General features: G+C 39.4%; 1 protein-coding gene and 1 non-coding gene across 5 annotated transcripts; both read left to right on the plus strand.

Annotated features, from left to right (window-relative positions):
• Positions 1–490: 490 nt before the first annotated feature.
• MTFR1 (mitochondrial fission regulator 1) lies at positions 491–24,546 on the plus strand. Of its 4 annotated transcripts, none has more exons than XM_065053673.1 (8): positions 491–638; positions 6,716–6,858; positions 10,107–10,205; positions 15,612–15,730; positions 18,683–18,921; positions 20,679–20,937; positions 21,120–21,288; positions 22,889–24,546. In XM_065053673.1, the coding sequence occupies exons 2-8, from the start codon at positions 6,793–6,795 to the stop codon at positions 22,946–22,948; spliced, it is 1,011 nt and encodes a 336-aa protein (XP_064909745.1). In that variant the 5' UTR covers positions 491–638; positions 6,716–6,792; the 3' UTR covers positions 22,949–24,546. The 4 variants fall into 4 exon arrangements, with proteins under 4 accessions (XP_064909745.1, XP_064909744.1, XP_064909743.1 ...); XM_065053672.1 differs by having other exon boundaries at positions 534–668; XM_065053671.1 differs by lacking the exon at positions 491–638 and adding an exon at positions 756–1,182.
• TRNAV-AAC (transfer RNA valine (anticodon AAC)) lies at positions 12,905–12,977 on the plus strand. Its single transcript has one exon. It is a non-coding gene; the product is annotated as a tRNA-Val (tRNA).
• Positions 24,547–24,883: the final 337 nt, after the last annotated feature.

Below are 24,883 nucleotides of genomic sequence, written 5' to 3' on the forward strand. Positions count from 1 at the left end.
TCCCGAGAAGGCTGGTACCCCTGCAGCCCGGCCCCGCCGGTCCCACACCATCCCCTCCTGCCTCGGACCCGCGGCGGCTCGCTGCCCTTCCCCGCACGCTTTACCAGGGCACAGCCGCCGCCGCTCGCAAAGCCAGCGGCGGTGCAGCAGCCGCCGCCCACACCACGCGGTCCCGTTAGTCGCTGCGGGGTCTCCGCAGTAGTCCCGGGAAACTCTCCCCTCCCCCGGCCACGCTCGGGGCTCTTCCAGCGCTGGCAAGTGCCGCGCCGCAGAGGAGGCTGCTCCGGGCAGGCACAGCCGCGCCCGAGCCGGCGATGAACGGGCAGCGCCCCTGCCCCACCGCCCGCGGGACACGCGTCCGCCCCCCAGCTCTGCCGCTGCCCAACTCCTAACGGCTGCCCCTGGCCCCGCCTTATTGGAGAGGGCCGATCACGTGACCCGGCGGTCGCCGCTGGGGGCGGTTTCACCCGTGTCCTCCGGGCCCGGTGGCTGCCGGGTAGGTCGCCGCGCCGCAGCCCTGTGGAAGGGCGCTCGAGGTCCCGCCTCCCGCGGGTGCGGTGGCTTATTGGTCGAGGTGGTGCCGGAGCGGCTGCGGATTGGCTGCTGGAGGGGGTCGCGAGCCGAGGTGGAAGAAGCGGGTGAGAGAGCGCGGCCGCGGCGGACGGCGGGTGAGGCGCGGGCGGCGGGGCGGGTGGCGGCCCCTTCCCCGAGGCGGCCCGTGGGCCTCCCTTGCTTCCTGGGTAGCCCCTCTCGTCGCGCCCGGTGTCGAGTGAGGGGAGACGCGTGAGGGAGATCGCGACCTGGGCCTGCAGGCTGCTGCGCGTAGCACGCCTCTCCCCGCCTGCCCCGCGGACCGGCCCGGGCAGCGCTCCTCTCCTCCGGGCAAGACGGGGCCTTAGCGGCACCGGGAGTGCTGTGTGTGTGGGAGGCTGCTGGTGGTGGGGGGTTGTCCTGTTGTGAGGTGTGTCCTCGGGAGCTCGGTGCTGAGGGGAGGCGGGGGCGCTACGAGACTGGAAGCGGGTACAGGCCGCTGAGGGCAGCGCCGAGCGCCTATCCGGGGCAGGGCAGGTGCCGGGCGGGCAATGGCCTTGCGAAGATGCCGTCTTTGTGCCGCCTCTCCGGAGGAGCAGCGCAGCGTGGAATCGGCTCGGGGCGTTGGGGTCGAAGCAGCCGTTTCTGCAGGCAAGCTGAGCAAACTGAACCCTCTTAGGTTGCTGTGATGGGAGAGTCAGGTGGTGGGAAATCACGTAAATTAAAAATAATCTGGAGGAGTTTCAGGGAAGTTTGTTAAGGAGGTTTTTAAATACATTGGCAGTGTATAGAGGGAAAAGGAGGTCTTAAGGAGTCTTAAGGGGTCTGATGCTTTTCTTTTTCTTTTCTGTAAAGTTATGGTGCTTACTTTTTATACCTTTGGTGATACTGCTGCTGTGCTCAGGTTCTTCTGCAATTGTCATAAATAAATAGCTTGCTAGGTGCTTGGTTTTGTTTTGTTTAACAAGCTGTCGAAATTCCAAATACTGAATGAGTAGAGTTTGAATGCTGGCATCAGCCGTAGTGCATTGATCTGTGATGGCGTCAGCAAGACAATATTTACATGCTGTTCTTAGACATAGTCCTCTAGCTCTTGTGAAGACAAGACTTGAAGAGACTAAATGGAAAATAAATAATTCTGTTTTCTGATACCCACTGCTTTTTATGTGGGTGATAAGGAAAAAAGAAGGGAACTGAGCTTTCTGCACATCTGCTCTAAAAGTTTCAGTGGACTGTCACTGAATCAAAATAATTTTCTTCGCAGAGGTCACTAGCTGAATTCCAGTTGCTGTGTGTAGTAACTCAGCACAGTTACAAAAAGAGATGTTGGGGGAAAAAAATAGAACATCTAAAGTGCTTTTTCAGTCAAATACACCCTTTTGTTAATAACATTTGCATGCTCTTGTTTCTCAAAGATAGAGCATAAGGAGTGGTATTCACAGCAATGACTAGGGAGGTTTGTATGCCTGGCAGGGAAGTGTAGGTGTATGGTTATGTCTGTGTAGTATAATACTGTATGGTTTAGAGATGTTGAAGGATTTCATTTACATGGTGTCATATTGCACAGTGTAGATATAAACTCTGCTGAGCAAAGGCTTTTGATTACAGTAGCGTTGATGATGAATATGGTTTTGCACTTAGAGGTATATATGACCGGGCTATATTTTTAAGAAAGCTTTAACAGTTTCTCTTGCAAGTATGTATTATTTTCAGTTCTTGCTTTAGATTTCATGCTGATGCTAGCTTAGATAAGCTTTATTACTTCTTTAGTATGTTTCCTTATGGTTAGAGTTTCATTAGATGAGCTTGGGTCATGTGTCAGTCTTAAAGACTGAAGATATGCATGCCCTACTTTCCTGCTAAATTAAGGAGGAACCTGGTCTTTTTATGTGTGATTTTTGGTGTGGTTGGTATTCCTTTGAAACCATGCTTCTTTGTAAATTTTGTTCTTTTTATGTTATACGTACCCTTCCAGTTTAAAGACTAGATGTTTAATTTTTCAGATCGCATGCATTTGTTTATTCTTTGTTAAGGCTGATCTGCTGCATCAAGCCCATTAAGTCATTCTCTTTTATTTTTGTGTGGGTCTTACATGAATGAAACTTTGTTTAGTAAGAAAACTACAAATATCATATTTCTTTTTAAGAGTGAGAACTTGTAATTTGAAAGGGACTTGGACAAATGCAACATTGGAAAATGCACATAGAAAAATTTCAATTTGAAAGCAATTGCATCTGATTTTTCTTTCTTTTCATCTTTCACATGTATGAGTCACTAGAGAGCCTGGCAAAGGGCTCCATTTCATGTTAACTTAGAGGTATGCCTTATGTGTACAGCCTCCAGAGCCTTTATATTTATTTCATGAACGTTTTGTAATGTATGAGTGGTATTATCTCTCATTTTTGTAGACTGATATTTGATACAACAGTATTGAATGAAACCTGCAAAGATGGTTGGGAAAACTGAGGGCAAAAGAGAGTTCAAGGAGGCTAAAGTGAGAATCCCAAGACTCAGAAATGTAGATCTCCTCATTTCTGAACCTGGGAATTCCTGTGTATTTCCATATCAGAAGGAAGGTTCTTCAGCATTGCTAATTTCTGTGTAAGTAGAATTTTGTAAATGAGGAACCCATGAAATTCCAACCCCACAGTGAAATGCAATTCTTTGCTTTATTAGTCTTCAGACCTCTTGAGAATCTTGCCTATGACTGCTTATTGTTGTAGTAGTTTTGCTTAAGCACAGCAGAAGGACCATGTTTTATAGGATATTACTATAATTCAGGGTCTTCTATTGTAGTAATGGAGTTGTGAAAGCTTTAGCGGAGCTAAACTACTATTATTTTTAGTATAGCTGGCATAAAGAAGATGGAGGATAAATGAAGCAAGCATCAGTATTTCAGAAGAGGTATTATTCCAAGTTACTAAAAACAATAAACATTTAACTCCTGCTTCTGAAATTGGTGTGTATAGAGAGCATGAGAGAAAAATTTGCTGATATTTTCATTCTTACTCTCCAGCAGTTTCATTTGGAATGAACCTTTTCTGTTCTTGGCACATAAAGTAATTGTGAAATAACTGAGATTTATGAAGAAAGGTATAGAGCAATCTAGTCTGGAAGAAAGCAGTATCACATTTGTCTGGGGATTACTCTGGAAAACAAATATATCTCATAAAAATATCAAGCTGATATACTTAGAAACATATCTCCTTTTAGATAACAAGTTAGCTAGTGGTTGTTAAAACATGGTGGTTTTCCTTAGTGCCAGGAGCTAAGGAAACTAATCCAGCTGCACTCCTACAGATGGAATTCTGTCACTGTCCTCCACAAAAGCAGATAACTGCTCATTGACAAGAGCAAAGAGTCGATGACCCCAGTCTTAGGTACTTTGAGTATTTAGGCTACAGAAGAAACAAGGATTTATAATGTGAACTATAAATAATCATCTTACTTAAGTAGTTATTTTGTAGAATGAATGGTCTTTTGTGTTCAGTCATCAAGGTCTTGGAACGTTGAATTATAAAAAGTCACCTAAATATTTTTAGGCAGGGTAAGTATTTTAGGCTGTTCCCAATGCTTTGTGTCATCATGCTCCTTGTATTCCTGGGTCTTCTGGATTTCATTGAACAAGTTTCTAAAAGTAATCACTAATATTTCAGAAATTGCTTTGTCTAATTTCTGAGCCACTCAAGGTGAATTTTGTTAGACACTGTTGTCCTGGATGCTTAAATTTTTTGGAGTTTTCTGTAGCCCGTTCTAACATCTGTATCTTTTCTACTGTCTTCAAATAAAAACACATAATATACTGACTAGCTTTGTCACTCATTTTTTTTCTTTCCTCTCCTGTTAGATCGTGGATGTATCTCTCATCTTCTGCTTATTTTGAATACACATAGGATTTTTTTATGCCTGTATTAGATGGAACCCATTTTGCACCTTAGCATTTTTTAACTCACTGCTTCATATTTATACTACTTTGTCATCATAATATTATGCTACTTTTTTTCTGCATCTGGTTTTGTGCCTTTAATAGGTTATCTTGCCAGGTTTTGTGTCATGCCTTTAGCTCTTTGCCTCTAAGTTTCTTGAGTTCATGAAAACTTTCTAGACCACCTGCCCTGATAATTCCTCAGAGGAAGTTCTAACACTCTCTTTCCACTAACACTCTCCTTTTACTTCTGTCCAAATTGTCTGTTATTAAAGTTAATACCATTTCTTCATTTCCTGAAACAAAACGTAACTCTGACTACATCTTGGGATTTTTAATGACCTGGCCATCTGTTAAAGAGCAACATATCAGGATATAGTCATCCCTTTGTATTCCTATCACTTGCCTTTCCCATCCAGCTCTGGCCTTGCAATTGCCCAGCAATACAGTCTCTACCTTTTTTTCCTCTTTTTTTTTAATCTCTGGACACAGCTTCCATTTTTCTTCTCTTTGATTTCCACACTACATGTTCAACAATCCTGAACTTTGGAATGAGGCGGAGTGCATCATATGTAACACATTGTTGGAACAGGTTTCCGCTTTTAAAGGAGCATTCCTGTCTCTTTTATGTCACTGCCTGCCTGCAGTGCCAGATATGATGCCCAATCTAATATGGAGCATGTAGAAAGACTGGGATTCTTCCTGTTTTTAAAACACAGCAGGTACAATGTGATCAAAAATCCAAATAGTCTGGTGACTTGTTTAAGGGAAAAGTAACAGATGCCTAAAGGAAGAATAGATCAAGTATATGGTAATGCTTCCCTAATAGACTTTTCCAGCTTTTCATAAACAAGCCCATGACTTATTTATTTATTATGTATGACTGTAGCTTATATGCATGGCTGTTTGGGAGGTACCCCTATTCTTCCCTATTGTTTTTCTTAGAACAGTTGCAGTTGCCATTCTAATCTGCTAGTGGTTAGTTTACCTTTTTTTTTTTTTTTTTTTTTTTTTTTAAGATATTTATCTCTTACATTTTCATTAGTCCTCCTTTACCTGATAGATTAGCAGTTTCTTCCTACTTTATTCAGAAACAAAATAAAATCCTGTTAGGAAGTAGATTGCCTTTCTGTGGTGATGAGCATCTAATATCAACTTTTTATTTTTTTAAGCCTATCTAAAAAAATATAACTGTCAAGTTGCACTGTTCCTGCCAAGTTTCCACAAGAAGCCCGTTATTACTAAGGATCTGTAAACTGTTGAAAAAAGCATTTGTAATGGAAACAGTGATGGTTTAACTGTAGTGCTTGTGGGCTCTTTGAAACAGCTTTTCCGCCTCCTGACTTTCAGACTTCCCAAGTACCAGTTCCTTGCTGCTCCGTTGCTTTAGTCATCACTGTATATATACTTAGTGGCTTCAGCAACACTGTTGTTCATGCTACAAATATGTTGTTCAGGGTGATTCAACAGAGTGTTGTTTCTAGCCTGATACACAAAACAAACGTAAACTTATATCTATGGCTTCCTTTTTGTATTGGGTGGTATACGCTTTTCGGTTATGACTGGTGTAGAAGGCGGTTAAAGAAAAACTGATACTTTCACTTGGGGAGCAATAAAAACATTGTGATTTAAGTGAACGGTATTGCATATAAATAGATGCAATTTGAAATCTGTCCAACTTTATAAATTGCTTGAATGTTTTCAGGTCCCTTGTCTACGCTATTTCCTGTAATTTTTTTTTTCATGAGTGATTTTTCCATGTTTCATTTCTGTCCTCAGTTGTGGGAAAAAGGAGGAAACAACAAAGCTGTCAGAGAATGTGAATGAAGAGAGGTGATCAGCTTTCTGTAGTTTGTTCCTGCAGAGAAATGAGTTTTAGATAGGAGTATGGCCCTTTAATCTTAGTGCTAGTCCCCAGCTGCAGACATTCTGTAGTGTTTGGTGCTCCTTTGGAGTTGTTGAACACCATCATCTGCCTAAGCTCAAGTGAGCAATCATATCCTAGGCTTTTGAATCATTAACTTTGCAAGAGCTTTGATTTCTTAAAAATGACACTCCTAAAGATCTTTGTCATCAGTATGAAGTAAATGTCTTACGAATGCCCATGCTCTGCAGTACAAGGAATTGTTGTCACCTAACATGCCTTGTTTTCAGTCACTGTTACTAAAGCTTGGTTTTTTTTACAGGAATACATGTAACAGTTTACTTCTGTGTATGTTCCACAACATGCATGTAAAGTTCTTATCTTTCTCATTTCAGAAGTACTATGGAACCTCCACAGCCCTGTAGGTTTGGAAGGCTTAAATCCAAGTTTGGAAAGGCTTTTTCCATTCCAAATGATTTGCTGGCTTAAGCGCTTAATTAGGATGGCTTTTGAACAAGTTGGATTAAACATGGAATCAGTAAGTGTTTCAAACTTCTTTCATGTTTTCAGAAATCAAGTATAGAAAACTCTTCATGTTTTTTAGTTTGTGCTTATCTTTTTCTTTTGCTTATCTTTCTTCATCTTATTCCAGGAGAACACTTTGAGCATAGTCAGTACTTGGATGATTTTGCATTGCTGAAAAAGTATGAAGTTTACTAGTTGGACACTGAACTATGGACTAGCATATGTGTTAAAAATACCATTCAGTTCTTTCTAGCTCTAATAACAAACTGTTTACATTGTAAACACTGCTTTTCATGCTGGACTTCCATGTGTCCCTTGAAGTTGCAGGAATAATCTTATTTCTTTGCTCTTATATTGGAGATGTGAAAAGCCCCAGGAAACTGAGATAGTGATAATTGTACTATATTTACCTCTCCTGAAAGTGTTGCAGTACCAGAGAGCAACGCAGTTGTCTTCTTTATTGGGGAAATGGATGAATGTGCATGCATAGCTCTCCTCTTGGAGGAAAGTGTATGTAGAGTTTTCTTTGAGTGCTTAGCAGAGAGAGAGAGACTATTAAACATCGACTGCTTTGTCACTGGGACTTTTAGGAGGGTATTTTGAGTACAAGTATTAACATCAATCCCTGTAAGATGTCAAAATATTTTGTTTTAACAATGGGGAAATCCTTAACAGTGATGTGTAGCACATAGAAGGGCAGTTCTTACTCTGGATTTTGTGGTAAAACCTTTCATCAATCTTGGGGAATTTATGGAGACCAAAATGTTTATGCATTGCAAATTAAAATTACCAACAAGAATCTGCATTTTAGGATTTTATTCAAACTTGGATCTGAGATTTCATGCAGTTTAACTTTGAAAATTTGAAGTATGAGAATGTGCTGGACTACTATGGGTGTTACTGTGGTCATTGTCAGCAACATCTTTCAGCCTAAATGTGGGGGGAGACAAGTTTTTAATGTGTTTCCCCCCATCCTCTTCTTCTATGAAGCTTGAGATAACGCAATTACATTTCCAAATGTCAGCTGCTCTGGACAACAGCAAAATACTGATGCAATAAGAGGGTGTGACTAAGTAATATTTTGTAGACTTGCTCTGCCAGTGCTTCGAGTCAACAAGAAGTTGTGTGAACTTGTGTAGAGCAATCCTGAGACTTAGGAGCTCAGCTGAGTAGTGTGCTGAGTTTATTTACATACCTCATGGCACAGTTTGCATGCAGATTTCTGAAAATACTGTCCAAGCATATATTGAGTTACCAAAACTAAGTCATTAAAAGTTTTGGTGCACCAATCCACTGTTGTTGAACAACCCCAAGGGCATTTGGCCAGCAAATATTTTTGAGAATCTGGGTGCTAGTCAACATCTTGTCTGTGGTCTGCGCAATCACTAAACACGTTTTGCCACTTGTTTAAAATGCACTGTGCTTATGTTGGCAATGCAGCATGTAGTCTAGCCTCTCTTGCTGTTGTGGAAGTACTTCTGTAATTGATTAAGCCTTCCCTTGACTAGTAATATTTTTTCCAATGCAACATTGAGGCTATCACCAGCACTTCTGCTTCTAATGTCAGAATCTGTTTTAAATATTGAGGCTGTATTACTGTGGTGCTGTCAGTGACTTTTTCTTGAAGGCTCTTCATCTACCTGCTATTTACTCAGACATACAGAAAAACAGTAATGTGATAGTCACAAATGTGAGGTCTTTCATTGGGGCATCCAAAATGCAGGATCAGTAGAGTACTCTACACTGAACAAATTTGTGTTCAAACTTAGCAGCTGATTAAGCAAGAGAATATCTGTGTCATCGAATGGAAAAAATGGATCTCAGTGAATTAATGGCAAAGTTGCAGCTTTGATGTGAAGATCTAGCATAGCATATGCGCAGTACACTACTCTTTTGTAGAAATATCTACATACCAGTAAAGCCAGAGGAAGGAAAGATACTTGTTTAGAAATAGGCAAAATGTTTGTGTGAAGTTTCTGAGATAGTGTAATCTAGGGATAAATGCCATGGAGCATAAATTTTTCTCTTTAACAGAACATGAGAGTAGTGATCTTTGCTTAGTACATCAAAATGTTATACAGCTGTGTGTTGTGAAACTCCCCCAGCTGCACTACTGATCACACAGAGAATACAGCCGTCCCAGATGAGGGCTGTTTCAGTATTGATAGCCTGGATTGTATCTAAGCTTTCTTTATTGGGCAACCTTCTAACAGGATGTTGAGTTTGCTTGAAGCTATAAGCCTTTAAAAACAGAGAGCTGAGTAGTAAATTCCTTTCTACAGCCATAACAGTGGCCAAGTATTTTAAATTATCATACAGTGTTCTAATTGTTGCGTTGTTTTTGTTGCATTTCCCTGTGCTGAAGTCTTTCCCACTTTTCTCTGTTTTTTGTTTGTTTGTGTTGGTTTTTGTTTGTTTGTTTTTTCTTCTGTTCTGGCTCATTTTGTAGTATTCTCCTGGGATTAAAGTCTTGTTTCATACAACTATGGAAAATTGTAGAGCAAATGTTCCCATCGTTAAGTACAACAAAAGAAAGCAAATAAATTCCCTGTTGAAACATCATAGGAGAAATCTGAATCATAGTAGAAACAGTTCCAATGAAGTCAGGTGTGGTGAGGTGCTGAATGTAGTTTTCTGTAGGTGAATGTATGTTTTTTGGACAAAATTTCATTCTCATCAATTTATTTTTCCTGTGCTGTTAAATTTCACAGTTTCATTTTCATGCTTATGCTAGCTGATACTTATTTTTATTAAGACTGGCAGACATTATGCCTGTATTAGAAGAGAAAAAATTAAATTAGTTTTAAAAAAAAGATCTTATGGGAAACGTGGTATTACATAACTTTGCATTTTTCATGATTGAGTGGCTTTTCTTGAAACCCCTTAAAAAGAGGTGTCTGACCCTATGCAGGTCCTTTATTGGCTTGAAAATAGACAAATTATTCTTTTGAAGATGCTGCTTACTCTTGAATCTTTCTGTGTTACCCAGTTTATTGCTTTGAATTTGAACTTAATGCAAAGGTTGTCTTAAACAGCCCTAGCTACATTGTAATGACAAAACCAGATTTTGTGCCAATTTGGGTATAGCATGTTCACTGATAAAAATTTCAGTGTATATATATTATATTCAATTCTAGTATTAAAGGAATAACTTTCAATACATTTAGTACAAGTGTAGTATTGGAATAGATTTCCTTTATCTTTCCATATGATAGAAAAATCAGTTATCTAACAGTTGACTTATTTTTGCTTCCCATCTAGGTGCTTTGGTCAAGCAAGCCTTATGGTTCATCTCGAAGTATTGTAAGAAAAATTGGCACTAACCTCTCTCTTATACAGTGTCCAAGAGTTCAGTTTCAGGTATGTGTTCTCAACAGTTTAAAATACTCCCTTCGCTATACTGATAGGGAAAGGATTTGCTCTTACATCAAAAGATTTTAAGCAAATAAGCAGTTCGTTTAAATAAATGACTAGAGGATTTGGAAAAGTAGAATGTGATAAACTGGGCACATAGGAGAATTAGTTTATTTCAGTTCTTCCCACATCCAGTTCAGATTTTTTCCAAATAGGGATTTTTCAGTTTCTGTACTGGGTAAAACCTGAATCTATGTTGCAGTAACACACAGCATAATGAAACTTGAAATGATTTTTTTTTTCCCCTAGGGAAAATTGCAACTCTAAAATGAGGCAATACGGTATTAAAAAGTTATTATTGGAAAAAATATATATTCATAAAAGACAAAAATGTTTGAAACAGTTCTATAAACAGTACTTACAAGCTAGGCCTAAGAGACATGTAAAGATGAGCAGTGTTACTGAAAAATATTCGGGGAAAATAAACAGAAAGTAAAAAATTAGTAACAAGATAACGAGTACCCTGTTTGCTTTTGTTTTAAATACAAGGCTAGCACTGTAGAGGTGAAAGGGTAACATCAAATCTGTGCAGCTTTCTGACTTGTTTGCTTTTAACTTCAGCTGCATATAGTGAGAGGGTAAAGAGCGAGGGCAAAAACTTAAGGAGGAGAAAACCCTTGCTTTTTATAACAAGTCCTTCAGGAACAGATGGGAAAATGGAAGCTGTTACACATATTCTCTTCAACTGCATGTGTGTTGGGGATAGGGGGTGGATATAGAGCTGGAGAAATTTAGTGTTTGAAACTCAAGCTGAGAGGAATATTTCTTGGGCCAAGCAAGGGAGGGGAACATAAAGATGAAAGGTGGGAATCATCACTTACAGTAAGACAAGGTAATTTCCACACAGCTAAAATTTTCACAGTTTAAATAGATTTCTTTATTCCGTATAAAACCTATGATCAATATTGAAATTATAGCAGCAAAATCAGAGAGTTCAGATTACCATAGAATCCTTTTTGGTGTAATAGTAAAAGCCATGCTAACATTTTGCCCCTTTCAAATAATTGCATTTAGAAACTAGGGGATCAGTCATCCCCCTCTATTAGTGGCTTGGGAAAACTTTAAATATATACGTTGTGGGGGTGGGGATTTGCGCAGGTGAGAAGGACAACAAAAGCACATGGTGGATTTGAACTTTTGGATATATAATTAATAGTATTTATGCCAGCAATAAGGATCTGTGTGCCTCAGATTTGAAAAGAAGTGAAGTCCTGTAATGTGGCTGATTTTCTGTACAGTAAAGGCCATACAAGGGAAGATGATGCTCATTTGCAGACAGCCAAATGCTGCCTTCTCTTAATGTGGTACAGAAAAAAAGACATTACTTGAAAAGAGCTGTAAGGTACATCTAGGGAATCTGTTCCTGAATATTTTTAGTGCTGAAATAAAAATGTGTGTTTTTGTCAGAATTCTGTGTTAGAATAAATAAAATATTTGCCTTTTTTTTTGCTCTTAAAGAGACATTCAGTCAGCTTTGCTTAGATTTTATGCACACTAAGTATAAACATTCATCTTCTATTAGAGGAAAGGAAAGGATCCTAAAAGTAGAAGTACCACTGTTGGTTGAAATGGAAATATGAATGTCAAACTTTGAGCCTTGAAACACATTAACATTTATATGGTTTATGCAGGCGTTACACTATTTTAATATATAAACTGCTGAAGATGTAAAAGTGTGATGCTAACATCTGTTTTTTATGTCTTTATCTCAGCGTTAAGATTCAGTAGCGAAGTTCAATACTGGTCTTGATCGTTTTTATGCTGTTGCAACTGACACTTTCCTATAGCTGTCTCTTCCTCTTTCTTTCTTGCCAGCTTTAGCTATATTATGAAAGGACCATGCACTGAACCTTGCTGTAAGTCACTTTATTTAAAAAACAAAGCAAACCTTACTTGCCTCATCTGAGCGTGCATGTATGTCATCAGTGTTTCTAACTTTATCTGAGAGCAACAAAACATTCCACAGGTCTTAATTTTCCTTTGAAATAATACCTCTGTTATGTTCATTCTTGCTTCTAGCATGCTTTTGTTCAGTTAGTTTGAAGATTAGTAGCCTAACATTTTGATTTTTGGAGTCTACTGACTGTTGTAGTATCCATCTCTACAGATCTTGCCGTAGTCAACGTTTAAATTAATTGCTAGATGCTGCTTATGTACTCAGGAGTGGCAGAGTTTACCTTATATACTCTATATGGCATGAACAAGTGAAAATGGTTCATATAGTTCTTTCGTATATTTTTTAGGTTTGTTTTGTGGAGAAAATAAAGTTAAACTTACCAATATAGCCTAAGTAGATTAAACTAAAGCTACAGCACTGTCTCTCAAGAGAGTATCATTCAGCCAGAGCATCTCTGTTCCAGTCCTATGTGTCTGTCTGATGGAAATCGGATAACTCACTAGAAGTCTTCAAAAGAATTGGTGTGCGTGTAGCAAATATCAGAGTTTACTGGGCTAATTTGAAAAATCAGAGCAAGTTTGTCTTACTTGAAGTAGTATTTCCAAATGTTTAATATCTGTCTGTATTAGTAATTTGAAATTAGAGTTTTTATTCTGTCCTTAAAAGTATAAAAGTATTTGTTCTACCTTCCACTTCTTGGAGGAAAAAAAAAAAAGTAGTGATGCTGCTTTTGCTTGTGAGCAGCAGCGTTTCCGTAGTGTAGTGGTTATCACGTTCGCCTAACACGCGAAAGGTCCCCGGTTCGAAACCGGGCGGAAACACTGGCAGGGCTGCCTATTTTGGAGCTGCATTTGATGATTCTTATGGGTTCCCTCCAACTCAAGAAATGCTACAATTCTGTTACATCGAAACAATACAGGATGTGGAGGCTTTTCTTCAGGCATCTGTGGAGTAATGGGTGTAAAGCCCACAGGTGTGTGTGCACACTGTAATAGACAAAAAAGCCTGGGAAGTAAGAAGCAGAGGGTGCAACTACATAGTTTCCAGAGGAAAAATAAAGCAGGCTACTTTCACTGTTTTATTCAGTTCCCGCCATTTAGTAGAATTAAGCCTCTGTTTTCAGCTCTCTGTTCTCCAATTCAGGTGCCAACAGAGCAGTTGTCCAGGTTTTCTTCAGCTGAGGTTGGCTGGAGGGACATGGTAGTCACACAGTTGGTTAAGCGTAATTCTACAAACAGGCAAAGGTTTTAAGAGATTCAGTATTGGCTTTTAACCCTTAAAATAAAGTAAAAATTTCGCATTAACTTGAAAATTGAAATCCACTGCTGTGGAAGGCCTTGTTGTTTTTAGGGATGGAGAAAGGAAACATCTGTATATGGGGTAACAAGCAGATTCTGTTTACATAGAAATATGAATAAAAAAGAGGAAACTTGCATCACAGTATAACAGAAGGTTTGCTACTAAATGTTGGATTAGAAGTTATTTATCTCACAGTGCAGGGAACCTGGCAGTGGTAAATGCATTCCTTAGTGTTGATTTATAAAATTATTTTTGATGCAAGTACATATAGTGCCTCTATTTAAATGTGCCTTCAATCTTTCCATAGTAATAGTTCCTCATGTGGCCATTGCCATCAGGAGAATCTGTATCACCTGCAAGAATTGGCTAATGTAATAAGGATTTTTAAAAATTCCATTAACATTAATACAGATGCTGTGGTCATGAAAATTTCTTTTTATTTTAAAAAAGAAAAAAGCCAAGGAAGCCTCAAACTATGAAAATCCTAACATGCAATATAGTATTCTCTAGACTGTTTTAAAGAGAGGCAGACTGTGATGGTATTAGGCACAACTGTTAATGTGATAAACATATTACCATCTGTGCTGATGCTACCTGGAAAAAACCCTGTTGTTTCCAAATGATCTGATGGTGCCAATACACACTCCTGGGAGCCGTGATAAAGGCTCGCATACAGGTTGTGAGAGTGTGAGGTGAAGATGGCTAATATTGATTTCCAAAGCTGTTTGTAACAGCTCCTGGGGAAAAAAAACAACAACCCTAAACCCACAACTTCTGTCTTCCTGGGACTTGTGTATCAAAGACTACAAGTAAAATACCTGTGGATGTTCTTCAGAAGTAGTTTTGTTTCATCCAGCCTGCAAGTCCCACTGTGATAGGTCTGCTACAAATCCAAGTTAATGCAAACATTTTATAGTTGCCACTACATAATAGTTTCCTCTTACAGAGGTGAGTTGTCGTGAAAATTGTCCTAAGTGCTGACAGGCTGGATCAGTTGTCTTCATAGACTCTTACCTACTGCCACCATTTTTGCCAGTATTACTGGCTTCTTGGCCACTACCTGCAGCAGGCAGCACTTAAACAGCTACAACAACTCGTGACATTTGGCCCATGGATTGTATGTAGGACAAGCAGAAGAGGTGGGATAGTTGCATTGGAAATAAGTAACTCAAGACTGACTAGGAGAAATTACAGGAAGATGTTTCAGTAGTTTTACCTGCTGAGATACTGAGCGCAGGCTGCTCCAGTGACTGAGAACACATGCCCTCGTCTAACCCGGGGAAGCAGGCAGTGTTTCAAAGTTGATTTGAAACCATTTTGTGTAGTTGTGGCTATAGAGCATGTATTGATGGTCCAAACAATTTTTCAAATTCAGGTCACTTAACTGTTAGTCTGAGGATGGTTCCAGTCTCTGGAGCCTTGCTCACCTTTGGCTTCAGACAGCTATAAAGCTAATGGCAGAACCATGCTGGGAAACGGTCACTTTGTTTGGCGTGTTGTAAATGAGATTGTTAGCAAATAGTGTATTCTGTTACGACTGCACCCTACCTCTCACTCGAAATCTTTGTGATTACTGAGCTAGTAGAAATGGCTTTTTTTTTTTTTTAACCTGCGTAATATGCACACCTTAATTCTTGTACAGAAATTCTGGAACTTGGAAGGGAAGGGAAACACTTCCAGCAGAATTTCAGTTTTAAAATAATACTAAATCACAGCAAAATACTTAAGAAGTATTAGTAACCTTAATTTCTTTTTTAACTACTGGTCATGAGTATAACTTTAAAACATTATTTGACTTAATATAGCAAACTACTTGAGAATGTTGATGTTTGTTTGTCTTTAAGGTAACAATTTGCATTGGATTTTTAGTGTTCAGTAGTGTCACGTGATAGTATATATAGTTAGTTAGCTATGATCCTTAAAAAATAAATAGTTCTGTAAAGCGTTCAATAGACTAGATTGAATAGTTGTTTGAAGGCAGTGCAAAGGTTCTGGACGAAGTCCAGGACAGAAATAAGTGTGCTAAGTCTATAGATGTGTTTTGTTCATGTATGTGTTAATAGTTATGTGTAGCCTCACTAAAAATAGGTAAAATAACTGTGACATGGGCTGAGAATACTGACTGTAACACCTTCAATCTTCTCTTTAAAATTCAGCTCACTTCTCATGCCACAGAAGGAAACCATCTTAATCAAGTTAGAGAAGATGCAGTGGCCTCCTTTGCAGATGTGGGATGGGTTGCGCAAGAAGAAGGTGAAGTTTCTACAAGGCTCAGGTATGCTCCACAAATCTTCTCTTTGAACTTCTGAACTGACAGGAAGAAACCCAGTACGTCTCTAATGAGAATCTCCTGTGCAACAGCACTCAAATGCTGGGAGAAGAGACAGGGAAAGAGTGATAAAACAGGTAGGGTTTGGGAGAGAAGTAGCAGAGCTTAGACTAACAGGATTATGAAAGAAAGACTGGTTTGAGAACATATAGGAGGTTGGTTTTATACAAGGAAGACTGTTTTTTATGTACTTATTTATTGCAAAAAATTGCATTTGAAGGCTTCAGGCAACCTTGTCCCCACAAAAACATCTGCTGTGATACAGCGCAATTGTTTACACTGATTCCTTTCCACTTCTCCTGAGGTTTTCATTAACATGGGGTGGTGTACTGTACAGCTTCCTAATTAACAACAGTGGTCATTCTTACAATTCAATAACTGGCACGGTGTTATTCACCTTTCTGGTTAAGGCTCTGCAGTCTGCAAAAGACAAAAAATTATGGTTTATATTTAATCTTTAATCTTAATAATGAAAACTGGCAGGGAAGCGCATGAGCACCTGTGTCCAAATGATGGGATAGGTGCTGCTGTGTTGGACCAAGAGAACTACACAGAGCTGTAGCCGCGTGAGACTGGTTGGCTGAAGTGATGGTCTCTGTTCAGCCCACCCAAATTACTGCTCAGACTAGCCAGAAACAAGGGTACAGTTCCGTAGAGCAGAGGAAGTTTTTCTTCTAAACAAACTAACCTTCCAGAGAAAGGCACAGATTGTTGGCTTCAGAGATTACTGGAGGATACTGGTCTTAATTTCAAAGCACAAAATAGGTTAGTAACGACCTAGATGCTCTCCAACATGACTTGCCACAGTGAAGCTTTGCATAACAAACATTCTGGCGCTGCCACATTAATTTCCCAAACTCAGAGGGGAATCACAGAAACTAAGCTTGTTTGGGAAACACTATTTGTAAGGTGTATTTGATATGAATGAAATTAACTGGCCAGTACTACTTTTGCTTGCGCAGAAGCGTTTAGATTAAGGATTGAACTGTAAAGCTGTTATGTAGAATGGAGATAACAAGGAGAATATCTTTCTGTTGCTTCAAAGAACCTGTTATGAAAGACGTAGGACTTGCATATTTGCTGAGATGTCTGCTTGGGAAGGGGGAAGGGGGACAGATGGGTGTGGGATGGGACTAAAACAATCCTGCAGATACGTAGTGACCTTAAGGCAAACGGCTTATAATGGAGCATGGTGAGTGAATTACTTAACAAATATGAGTATTCCAACATGCACCGTTTATTACATCTTCACACAGTGTTATATAGTGGAGCTAGCACACATTAGGTGTTTTCAAGGCATTTGGAATTCCCTGTTTTGACAAGATCACATAGGTGTTGCTGTTAAATATATATTCACTGTATAATTCAGTAAATGGTCTTGCAGACGTAATTTTTTTCTGCGAATGCATTTTTATAGAGGAAGTAACTAAATGACAATTTTCCACCTAGTTGTAGTCAATGCACTAGTGACAATTCAGGCATAATCTTTTTTCACAGTGTTAGATTCCAGTCAAGACATTTGCTTAAAACACTGTTACTGCTCTGAGCTGAAACTACCCTTTGCTTTTTAGTTATTCTGCTCCACTGAAGAGTTTCTAGAAGGCAGGTTTTAAAGAGCACAGTGACCACTGGCTCCTTACACCTTATGTACTTGGGGAGAGCAAGAAGGTGGCTGCTATAGGAAGCATCCAGTTCTCAGCTTTAGTTGCTCTCTGTTCCAAATTTCTGCAAGTTGCGTTTATGTTTTCTGCCAGTGTTGTGGAAGACTCGCGTGTGTGTCTAATCCTGGATGGAGGTGATCAGAAGCTTTGTTCTAGACTTAAATCTTGGCTCTTGCTTTAAGTCTAGCACAACCACAGATACAACATGATGCACACCCATAGTTTCTTAACCTGTGTATCCAGAAGGATGGGGCTGTATTAGTCTGGAGTCACTCTACACATTTTGAAAAATCCTGATCACTAGTCACTGTTCTTTTATGTTTGAATAAATAATGGAATCCTCAAGTTTTGAGATAGAAGTTAAAGAGGATTGAGGGTTTTTTCAGTTATAATGTTTATGATAATCTATTGTCATTAATCCTTACCAATTCTACTTGAGAGAAACTGCTTAAAAATGTTGGTGTCTTCAGTGAATATAGCCTTTTTTAAATGCTTAATAGACTGCAGAAGCTCTGTATTGCCTCAGTGTTTAACTTTGCTTGAGCTTTGGTGGGTAATAACGGAAAGCAACGGTTTTATTTTCTTGCTCTTGTGTGAAAGAGGTGGGAAGCTTATGGACTCTTTAAAACTGTATGAAGTTTTCTTCTCTATAGTTTTATTTATTGTGTTAGACGAGTAGGTATAAGACCCTTTCCCATTTACTGATAAGCAGCCTCTGCACCACTAAGCTGTTTCACATACTCCATATTCCCAAAACCGCTAAAATGGAGCACTGTCTCTTCAGAAGTACAGAAAGTACAAAAATGTCCTGTGGAACTAAGAAACTCTTCCTTCTTCTTCAAAGTGACTATTTGCAGCCCATGGGGGAAAAATGGCATTTGAGGGGAAAACAAAACAAAACCCACAAACTTACTTCCAACAAAAAAATACAACATGTATGAGGCAAAGAAATACATTTGGAGTAAGAGGGAATATATTCCTTTTTTCTTCTGAAATGAAGAATTCCAGAAAAAGCTGGCTAGGGGAAGAGAAGAAATAGAGCTCATTGATGCAAACAGAAAGGAGGTAAAGCTCTTGTTCTATTTAAGCTATATAACGTCTTGGTGGAAGTGATTTGTGTAACGCCAATTTTAAAGTGAGGCCTTCAACTGGTACTCCTGGTTGATTTGTAACAGCACATTAGTTTTTATCTATAACAAAGCCCTTTAAAATGGAATCTTGTGGTATTTTGTTGCAGGTCAGAAGTTTGGTCAAAACCAGCCCAGTCTGTTTCAGGTGAGCTACATCATTCTGGAAAGTCCCCATGCAGACAGACGTCCTTACAAAACCTGGAAGAAGAACCAGTGTCCAGGAGCACAGTGACGGCAAATGAAGAAGCTCTGCAGAAGATCAGCGCTCTAGAGAATGAACTAGCCACCTTAAGAGCACAAATAGCCAAAATTGTAATCTTGCAAGAACAACAGAACCTGACAATAGGTATTAAATTTGCTGTACTCTTAGCATAAATTAGTTAATGAATTTGTGCCTTTTATAATGAATAACCTGCTTATTTATTTTTTGTGAGATACTGCAACACTGAACACTTCTCTGCATTGTTTTGGTAGACAGACATAGCATAATAACCAAGGGATACAGAACAGGTCTTGAAGACAAGAGACCTGCCAGATTTTCTGTATTTTCTAGTATTCCAAAAGTCTTAATGTTTGTGTCTGCCAGAATTTTGAGTCTGTGGATGTGCAAAGAAGATTTAAATGGCTTTCAGAGCAAAGCTCATGATAAACATGATGGATTAAGCTAAACTAAAAGAATGTAACTTAATTGCTAACACTTAAATCTTCCCATCCAGTAATGAAATAAGCTCTCTCATCATGAAGTAATCATAGAAGATGCTAATTACACTTTTGAAATATGTAATATACATCTCAAGTTTATGAAACAAAGAACAGAAAAGGAGATTGTTTACTGGAATCCTCTCTGGGATCAGACACATTGTATAGATGGAACCAAAAGCAGTGCACCATTTCTAGTAGTAAACAGCGTAATTCTTCATTCTCCCGAGTTTCTTCCTCCTCTTTCCCTCACCTCTGGCTGCCTTCCAATCCTTCCAGTCCATTGCCAGAGATTAGGGGCAGGTGCCCCTTATCGACTGGAGATGCCAGCCATTTGGTTTTCACTCTTCTTTCCAAAGGTCACTTAGCAAGTACAGTTTTGCCTACATTTATGTATAAAATCACATTCTGCTGCTTCAGATGCCCTTTTTTAGTTTTTGTCTGTGAACTGATAGCAATTACTTTATTTTTCCTTAACTGTTCATCCGTAAAACTATTAAGTAGTTTTAATGATCACATGGTTTTACTCTTGAATTGTAAGTTTTGTGGGGATTTTGTGAAATAACTAGTTATTTTTCCTAGCTTTCCCTCTACCTCCGTTTCTTAAGAAAATTAAATTTCGACTTGTTTTTATCATCTTTATCTCCCTCTTCTGGTAGAATCTGGTAATGACACTGTGTGCGTATACATAAATGTATGTAGAGTGGACTCCTGAATTATCTATATACATATCTTTACACGCTGTATACTCCAAGCCTCAAAACTCCGGTTTCATCTGGTTTTGCTGATTTTTTTTAAAGGTGCATTTGAACAGAGGCTTCTTCATTTATTTGTCAAGTTCTTACTGCTATTATAACATCAGTTTTTACCTAAACAGCACAGGGAACTTGAAATCAAGATTATCTGGAGCATACTCTCTCTTCAAGTAGATGATTAGCTGGCCTAAAAAAAAACCTTAACTTGAGCTCTATAATTTATATTTTAAAATCTTGTATAGTAATTTCTTTATTTGTCATGATCAGTAGGAAGGAACTGCTCCCATGGCAGATTGTATAGGACTTCCAGCTCAGTACCTGCCTCTCAGAAGAAAGCGAATTGCTGATAACTTTAAAATCAGAACATAACTAAAAGACATTGTGACATCCATCCCATTGAAGATGTGAAGGCACCTAGAATTTCAACTGGAAATACAAAGAATGGTTCTCACTCTTTGAGAAGGATTTTTGGGTGGCTCTTCAGTTGAGTCTACTTACATGTTTTAGGAATGAAGAAGTTACATGATAATCTAAAGGTGGCAGAGGGGAGGCAATTGAAGCTATTGAAGTCATATTCTCACCTGAGCATCTGTGAGATACAAAGGGGATTTCCAGGTAAACTGATGTGTAATGCATCCTTTATTTGTAGGTGGGTCAAGTCCGGTTGCTTCAGCTGCTGTCCCTGTTGCTCCTCCACCACCACCACTGCCGCCGCCTCCTCCGCCACCGCTCCCTCCCCCAGGTCTACAACCGAGTGTGTCTGCTGTCGAGCTCATTAAAGAAAGGAGAAACAAAAAAACGAACTCTGGACAGAATCTGGCAAAAAATGGGCCAAAGAAGCCTGAAATACCAAACATGCTAGAAATCCTCAAGGACATGAACAGCGTGAAACTACGCTCAGTGAAAAGGTAGTAAATATAAATAAATATCAACGTGTTAACATTTGCATTAATTATTTGTTTCTGTGACTCAGAACTACTTCAAGGTGAGACAGGTGCTGATGTAACATCTGGCAAACAGAATTAAATGCATTCACAAATTCTAGAGGTTTGTTTTGGCCTATGTTAATGCTACTTACTTTCTTTTCTAGATCTTCAGAAGGTACAAAATGTAAAGCGGCTGACCCTGCAGATCCTGCAGCATTAATAGCAGAAGCGCTCAAAAAGAAGTTTGCGTATCGATACCGAAGCGATAGCCAAAGTGAAACGGAAAAAGTGATTCCAAAGACTGAAACAAAGACAAAGACTGAGGTAGTGCTGGTGAGTATTGTGATTCTGAACAGGTTTGGAATAAATCCTAGTTTTTGTGAAAGCCAACGTATGTCTTTCTGCCAACATGGTACAAATACCTACGAGTTAGCATCCCTGTCCACAAGACCCTAAGAAGTACGGCTGAAATGCCAGGATTTGTGGCAGTTGTGTGTTTTTAGTATCAACTCTTAAGGTTGTGAACTCTTTTGGCCCTAGGTTTAGAAAGCCCTCTTAGAGTTTTCTTATTTTTTTTAAACAAAAATAGTTTCTGCTGCCAGAAACATGTGATATTCTGGAAACTCAATTCCTAAGGGCTTATACCCGAATCAAATCCGAACTGAGTTTACCTGCTGTTACCAACCTTAGCCATTCCCATAGCGCTTGTGGCACTTTAAAGCAAGATCCTGAACCACATCAGCCATTCCAAGGACTGCAGAAAGCAAATTGTTCAGAATGCCTGCTGGATCTTGGTGTAGGGACTAACTGGAAACGCTGAGTAAATAGAAGCACTTTCTTTATACCGTGAGAATGTTAAAATGAAATTATATTTAAAATCCACATCATAGTACAAATTAACGGCTTCTAGTTAGTTCAATTTCAAATCAATGTGAAATGAAGTGGATTGTTAGCTGTGAATGTTCAAGATGCAAGTTTCTAGCAATACACAAAAAACACGTCAGCTTTGTTAGTAAGCAATCCTTGAAAGCTTGTGCTATAGAACCAGAGAAGAAGAGTAGAGAGTTCTTTTTTCCTTTGTGCTTTTGGAAAAATATGCATAAAACTCTAAGAGCTGGCTGCACTTTGAGGAAAAAGTAAGATTCCCAAGCCACAAATCTCAGGACTTCCGAGTGCTTCAGGTTATTCATGTTACTTACTTGCCTTCTGGCTTAGGCCTTTAACGTATATTCCTGAAACGTTCAGGCTGGTCTTCATGACTAAAAGGTTATAAATAATGCCCAAGCATTAATCGCTTCTTCCCCAATGTCTCTGGGGCTTTAAGGCAAAGGATGTGAGTTGGCAATAGTTTATTCACCCATGGGTTTTTCATGACTTTCCAATTTTGAAATTTACAGTCTATCTTTTCAATTGTGGATCAAGTCCTCAAGAGCTAAGAAAATGGAAGGGTTTAAGTTGGTAAATGATAGAATGTTGATCTGTAATGAGCTAATAAGCATCTGTCACCAATATGTAACTTCTTTGCTACATCAGTCCTTGTACGATATCCTTGTAGGATACAGCTTTTCAAAGGACTTGCACAAAAATGCAGGAGGGAGTAAGAACAGAAATTTTGTTGAACTGCCACTAGAGCGATTGTTTGTCAGCTTCTAAGGACAGTTGTGCGTGTCTGCTTCTCGTGCTGGAACCACCTCTGGTCAGAGCTGCCCCCGCCGATGGTTACCCGCCTCCTGGGGGGGTTTCAGCTCATTGCAGACACAAGTTCCCTTTGTTTTGTGGCTACAAAGCGGGTGAAATCCACAGGCAAAGAAGGAGTTTGATAAAGGAAACCATCTCTGCCCAAGTTCTAGATTTACTTACAACTCGGATGGATAATAGTTCAGCTAGGTTTCTGGTGAAAGCAATCTGAATGTGTTTCTGGTTTCTTTCTCAGTTTGGACCACACATGCTGAAGTCTACTGGGAAAATGAAGACTTTAATTGAGAAATCTTAATGTATTAAGATGACTACGTGAAAGACTGTTGAGCTGTTTTGTCTGAAATCTTTTATGTTGCAAGTAGCACTAGGACTGAGTGGTCTCTTATAACACAGGAAAAAAACTAATGCGAGATGTAGAATTGAGGCACTAAACATGTTTGTATGTGATTTATCAAGGGGAATAAATTTGACCATTATACTCAGGTATTAATTTTGTATTGAAACCTGGCTTTCTACTCAAACCTATGTGGTGGTTTTAGGTTATTAACACTAAGTTATATATACAGCATTCTTTGTGTATAACTGACCACCTTAAAAAATTGTGTACATGTTAATAATGCTAGTGATACACCCTTAAGTTAATATCAGTTATTTGAGCTCTAACTGTAACTTGCACTACAATGTTTAGTTTGATACTGAATTTTTCAGGTTTAAGTATTTCTTTTAAACTTAATTTTAGCAGGTTTTTAGCCCAAAGAAAACCTGAATGCATTCTGCTTCCTACTGAAAGGAAGTGAGAACTTAAATCTGCTGCAGAGGTCACCTGGTATGATACATTTTAAGTAGCAGCACATTTTTGTGCAGGGCGGTAGTTGGTTTTTTCTTGTTTAAATGAGCTTGCGAGGGTAAGAGCAAAACCTACTTGTGATCTTGGAAAACATAAAGAGTGCATGACAAGTAAATCCCACTGTGGGAGCCTCTGTGAATAGGTAGTCCAATGGATTTGAAATAACTAGCAGACAGCAGCAGCATAAAATAATTTATGTCAGACTATGTGTTAACTTTAATTGGTGTAAAAATCGAGTACTGGGGGGTGCAAGTTGCCAAAAGTCTATCGCTCACCTCAGCTGTGCCAAGGGATGCTCATGGGCACCTTTTTACCCCCAGATGGGTTTGTGGCAGCAGGGGACTGCACAAGCCCTCCTGCTCCCATTCAGTGGGGAAGAGGCAGGAGAAGCTGTTGCACATCACCCGCTTTCCAGGGGCAGCTGTTTCTGGTACCAGACCTGTACAGAGAGAGGTAGATTATCAACCAGCCGCCTGGGCTGACCTCCCCAGCTACAGAGGTAGGAAGGGCTCAAGATACAAGTAAAATTCATTTCGAAAAAAGCTCTTTAGGAACCAGAGAGCTACAGCTCTACTGCACACTTAGATGAAGCCATGGTTTGCTCTGGCTGTAGAGGAGCATAGAAGAAGCTGCGTCTGGGTGTTCCAGCATTCTGGGTTGATCTGGCTGCTGGAACAAGTACAAGTGCCTCTTAGAGCTTCTGTTTTCTAGGAAAAGGAAAAAAAAGCAGCACTTCTTAAATAGAGACAGCTGAACGTCTCTGAGAAGGTCACTGAAGATGGCTGAAGCTTTGCTGCTTAGAACTGGAATGTAGATTGTACGATCAAGGAGGATGTTTCCTGTTGTGAAGCTTGAAATGGTGTTAATATGTACACAATGTCATTTCCTTCCAAAAAGCTCAAGCCTTCAGTCTTACTGATAGGCTGTTGAATCTTTGTATTCTTTTAAATGCCTTTAAGACACCTTTTTAAAAGTTAAATTTTGGTTTCAAGTTTTGTATTTAATGCTCTATTGCCACTATATAAAATTAAAAGCAGTTAAAATAAGGATTGGGTGTGTGATTGGTGGTACTCTACAAACGATAACAGCCATATAAAGTAGTTTACATTTATCTTATAGTGACTACAGATCTATGTCATGACAACTTACTTGCGTCTCCTCCAGGACTGGAATGCTCATTCTGCTGTGCAGCAGGAATAACACTAGAATTAGTCGCAGGACAGCACAGCACTGTTAATTTGGTTAGATTAAAAATAAATTATCAGGAACCAGTGCGAAGCATAGGAATCACTGCAAACTAAGCAGGAAAGTTTCCCCATCCCCTCGTGCAGGGGGTTCCCCGACAGGCCACTGGTGGGACAACCAGCCCCCTCCCAAAGGGCC

Source organism: Columba livia, chromosome 2, assembly GCF_036013475.1.
Source record: "Columba livia isolate bColLiv1 breed racing homer chromosome 2, bColLiv1.pat.W.v2, whole genome shotgun sequence".
Classification (NCBI taxonomy): Eukaryota; Metazoa; Chordata; class Aves; order Columbiformes; family Columbidae; genus Columba; species Columba livia.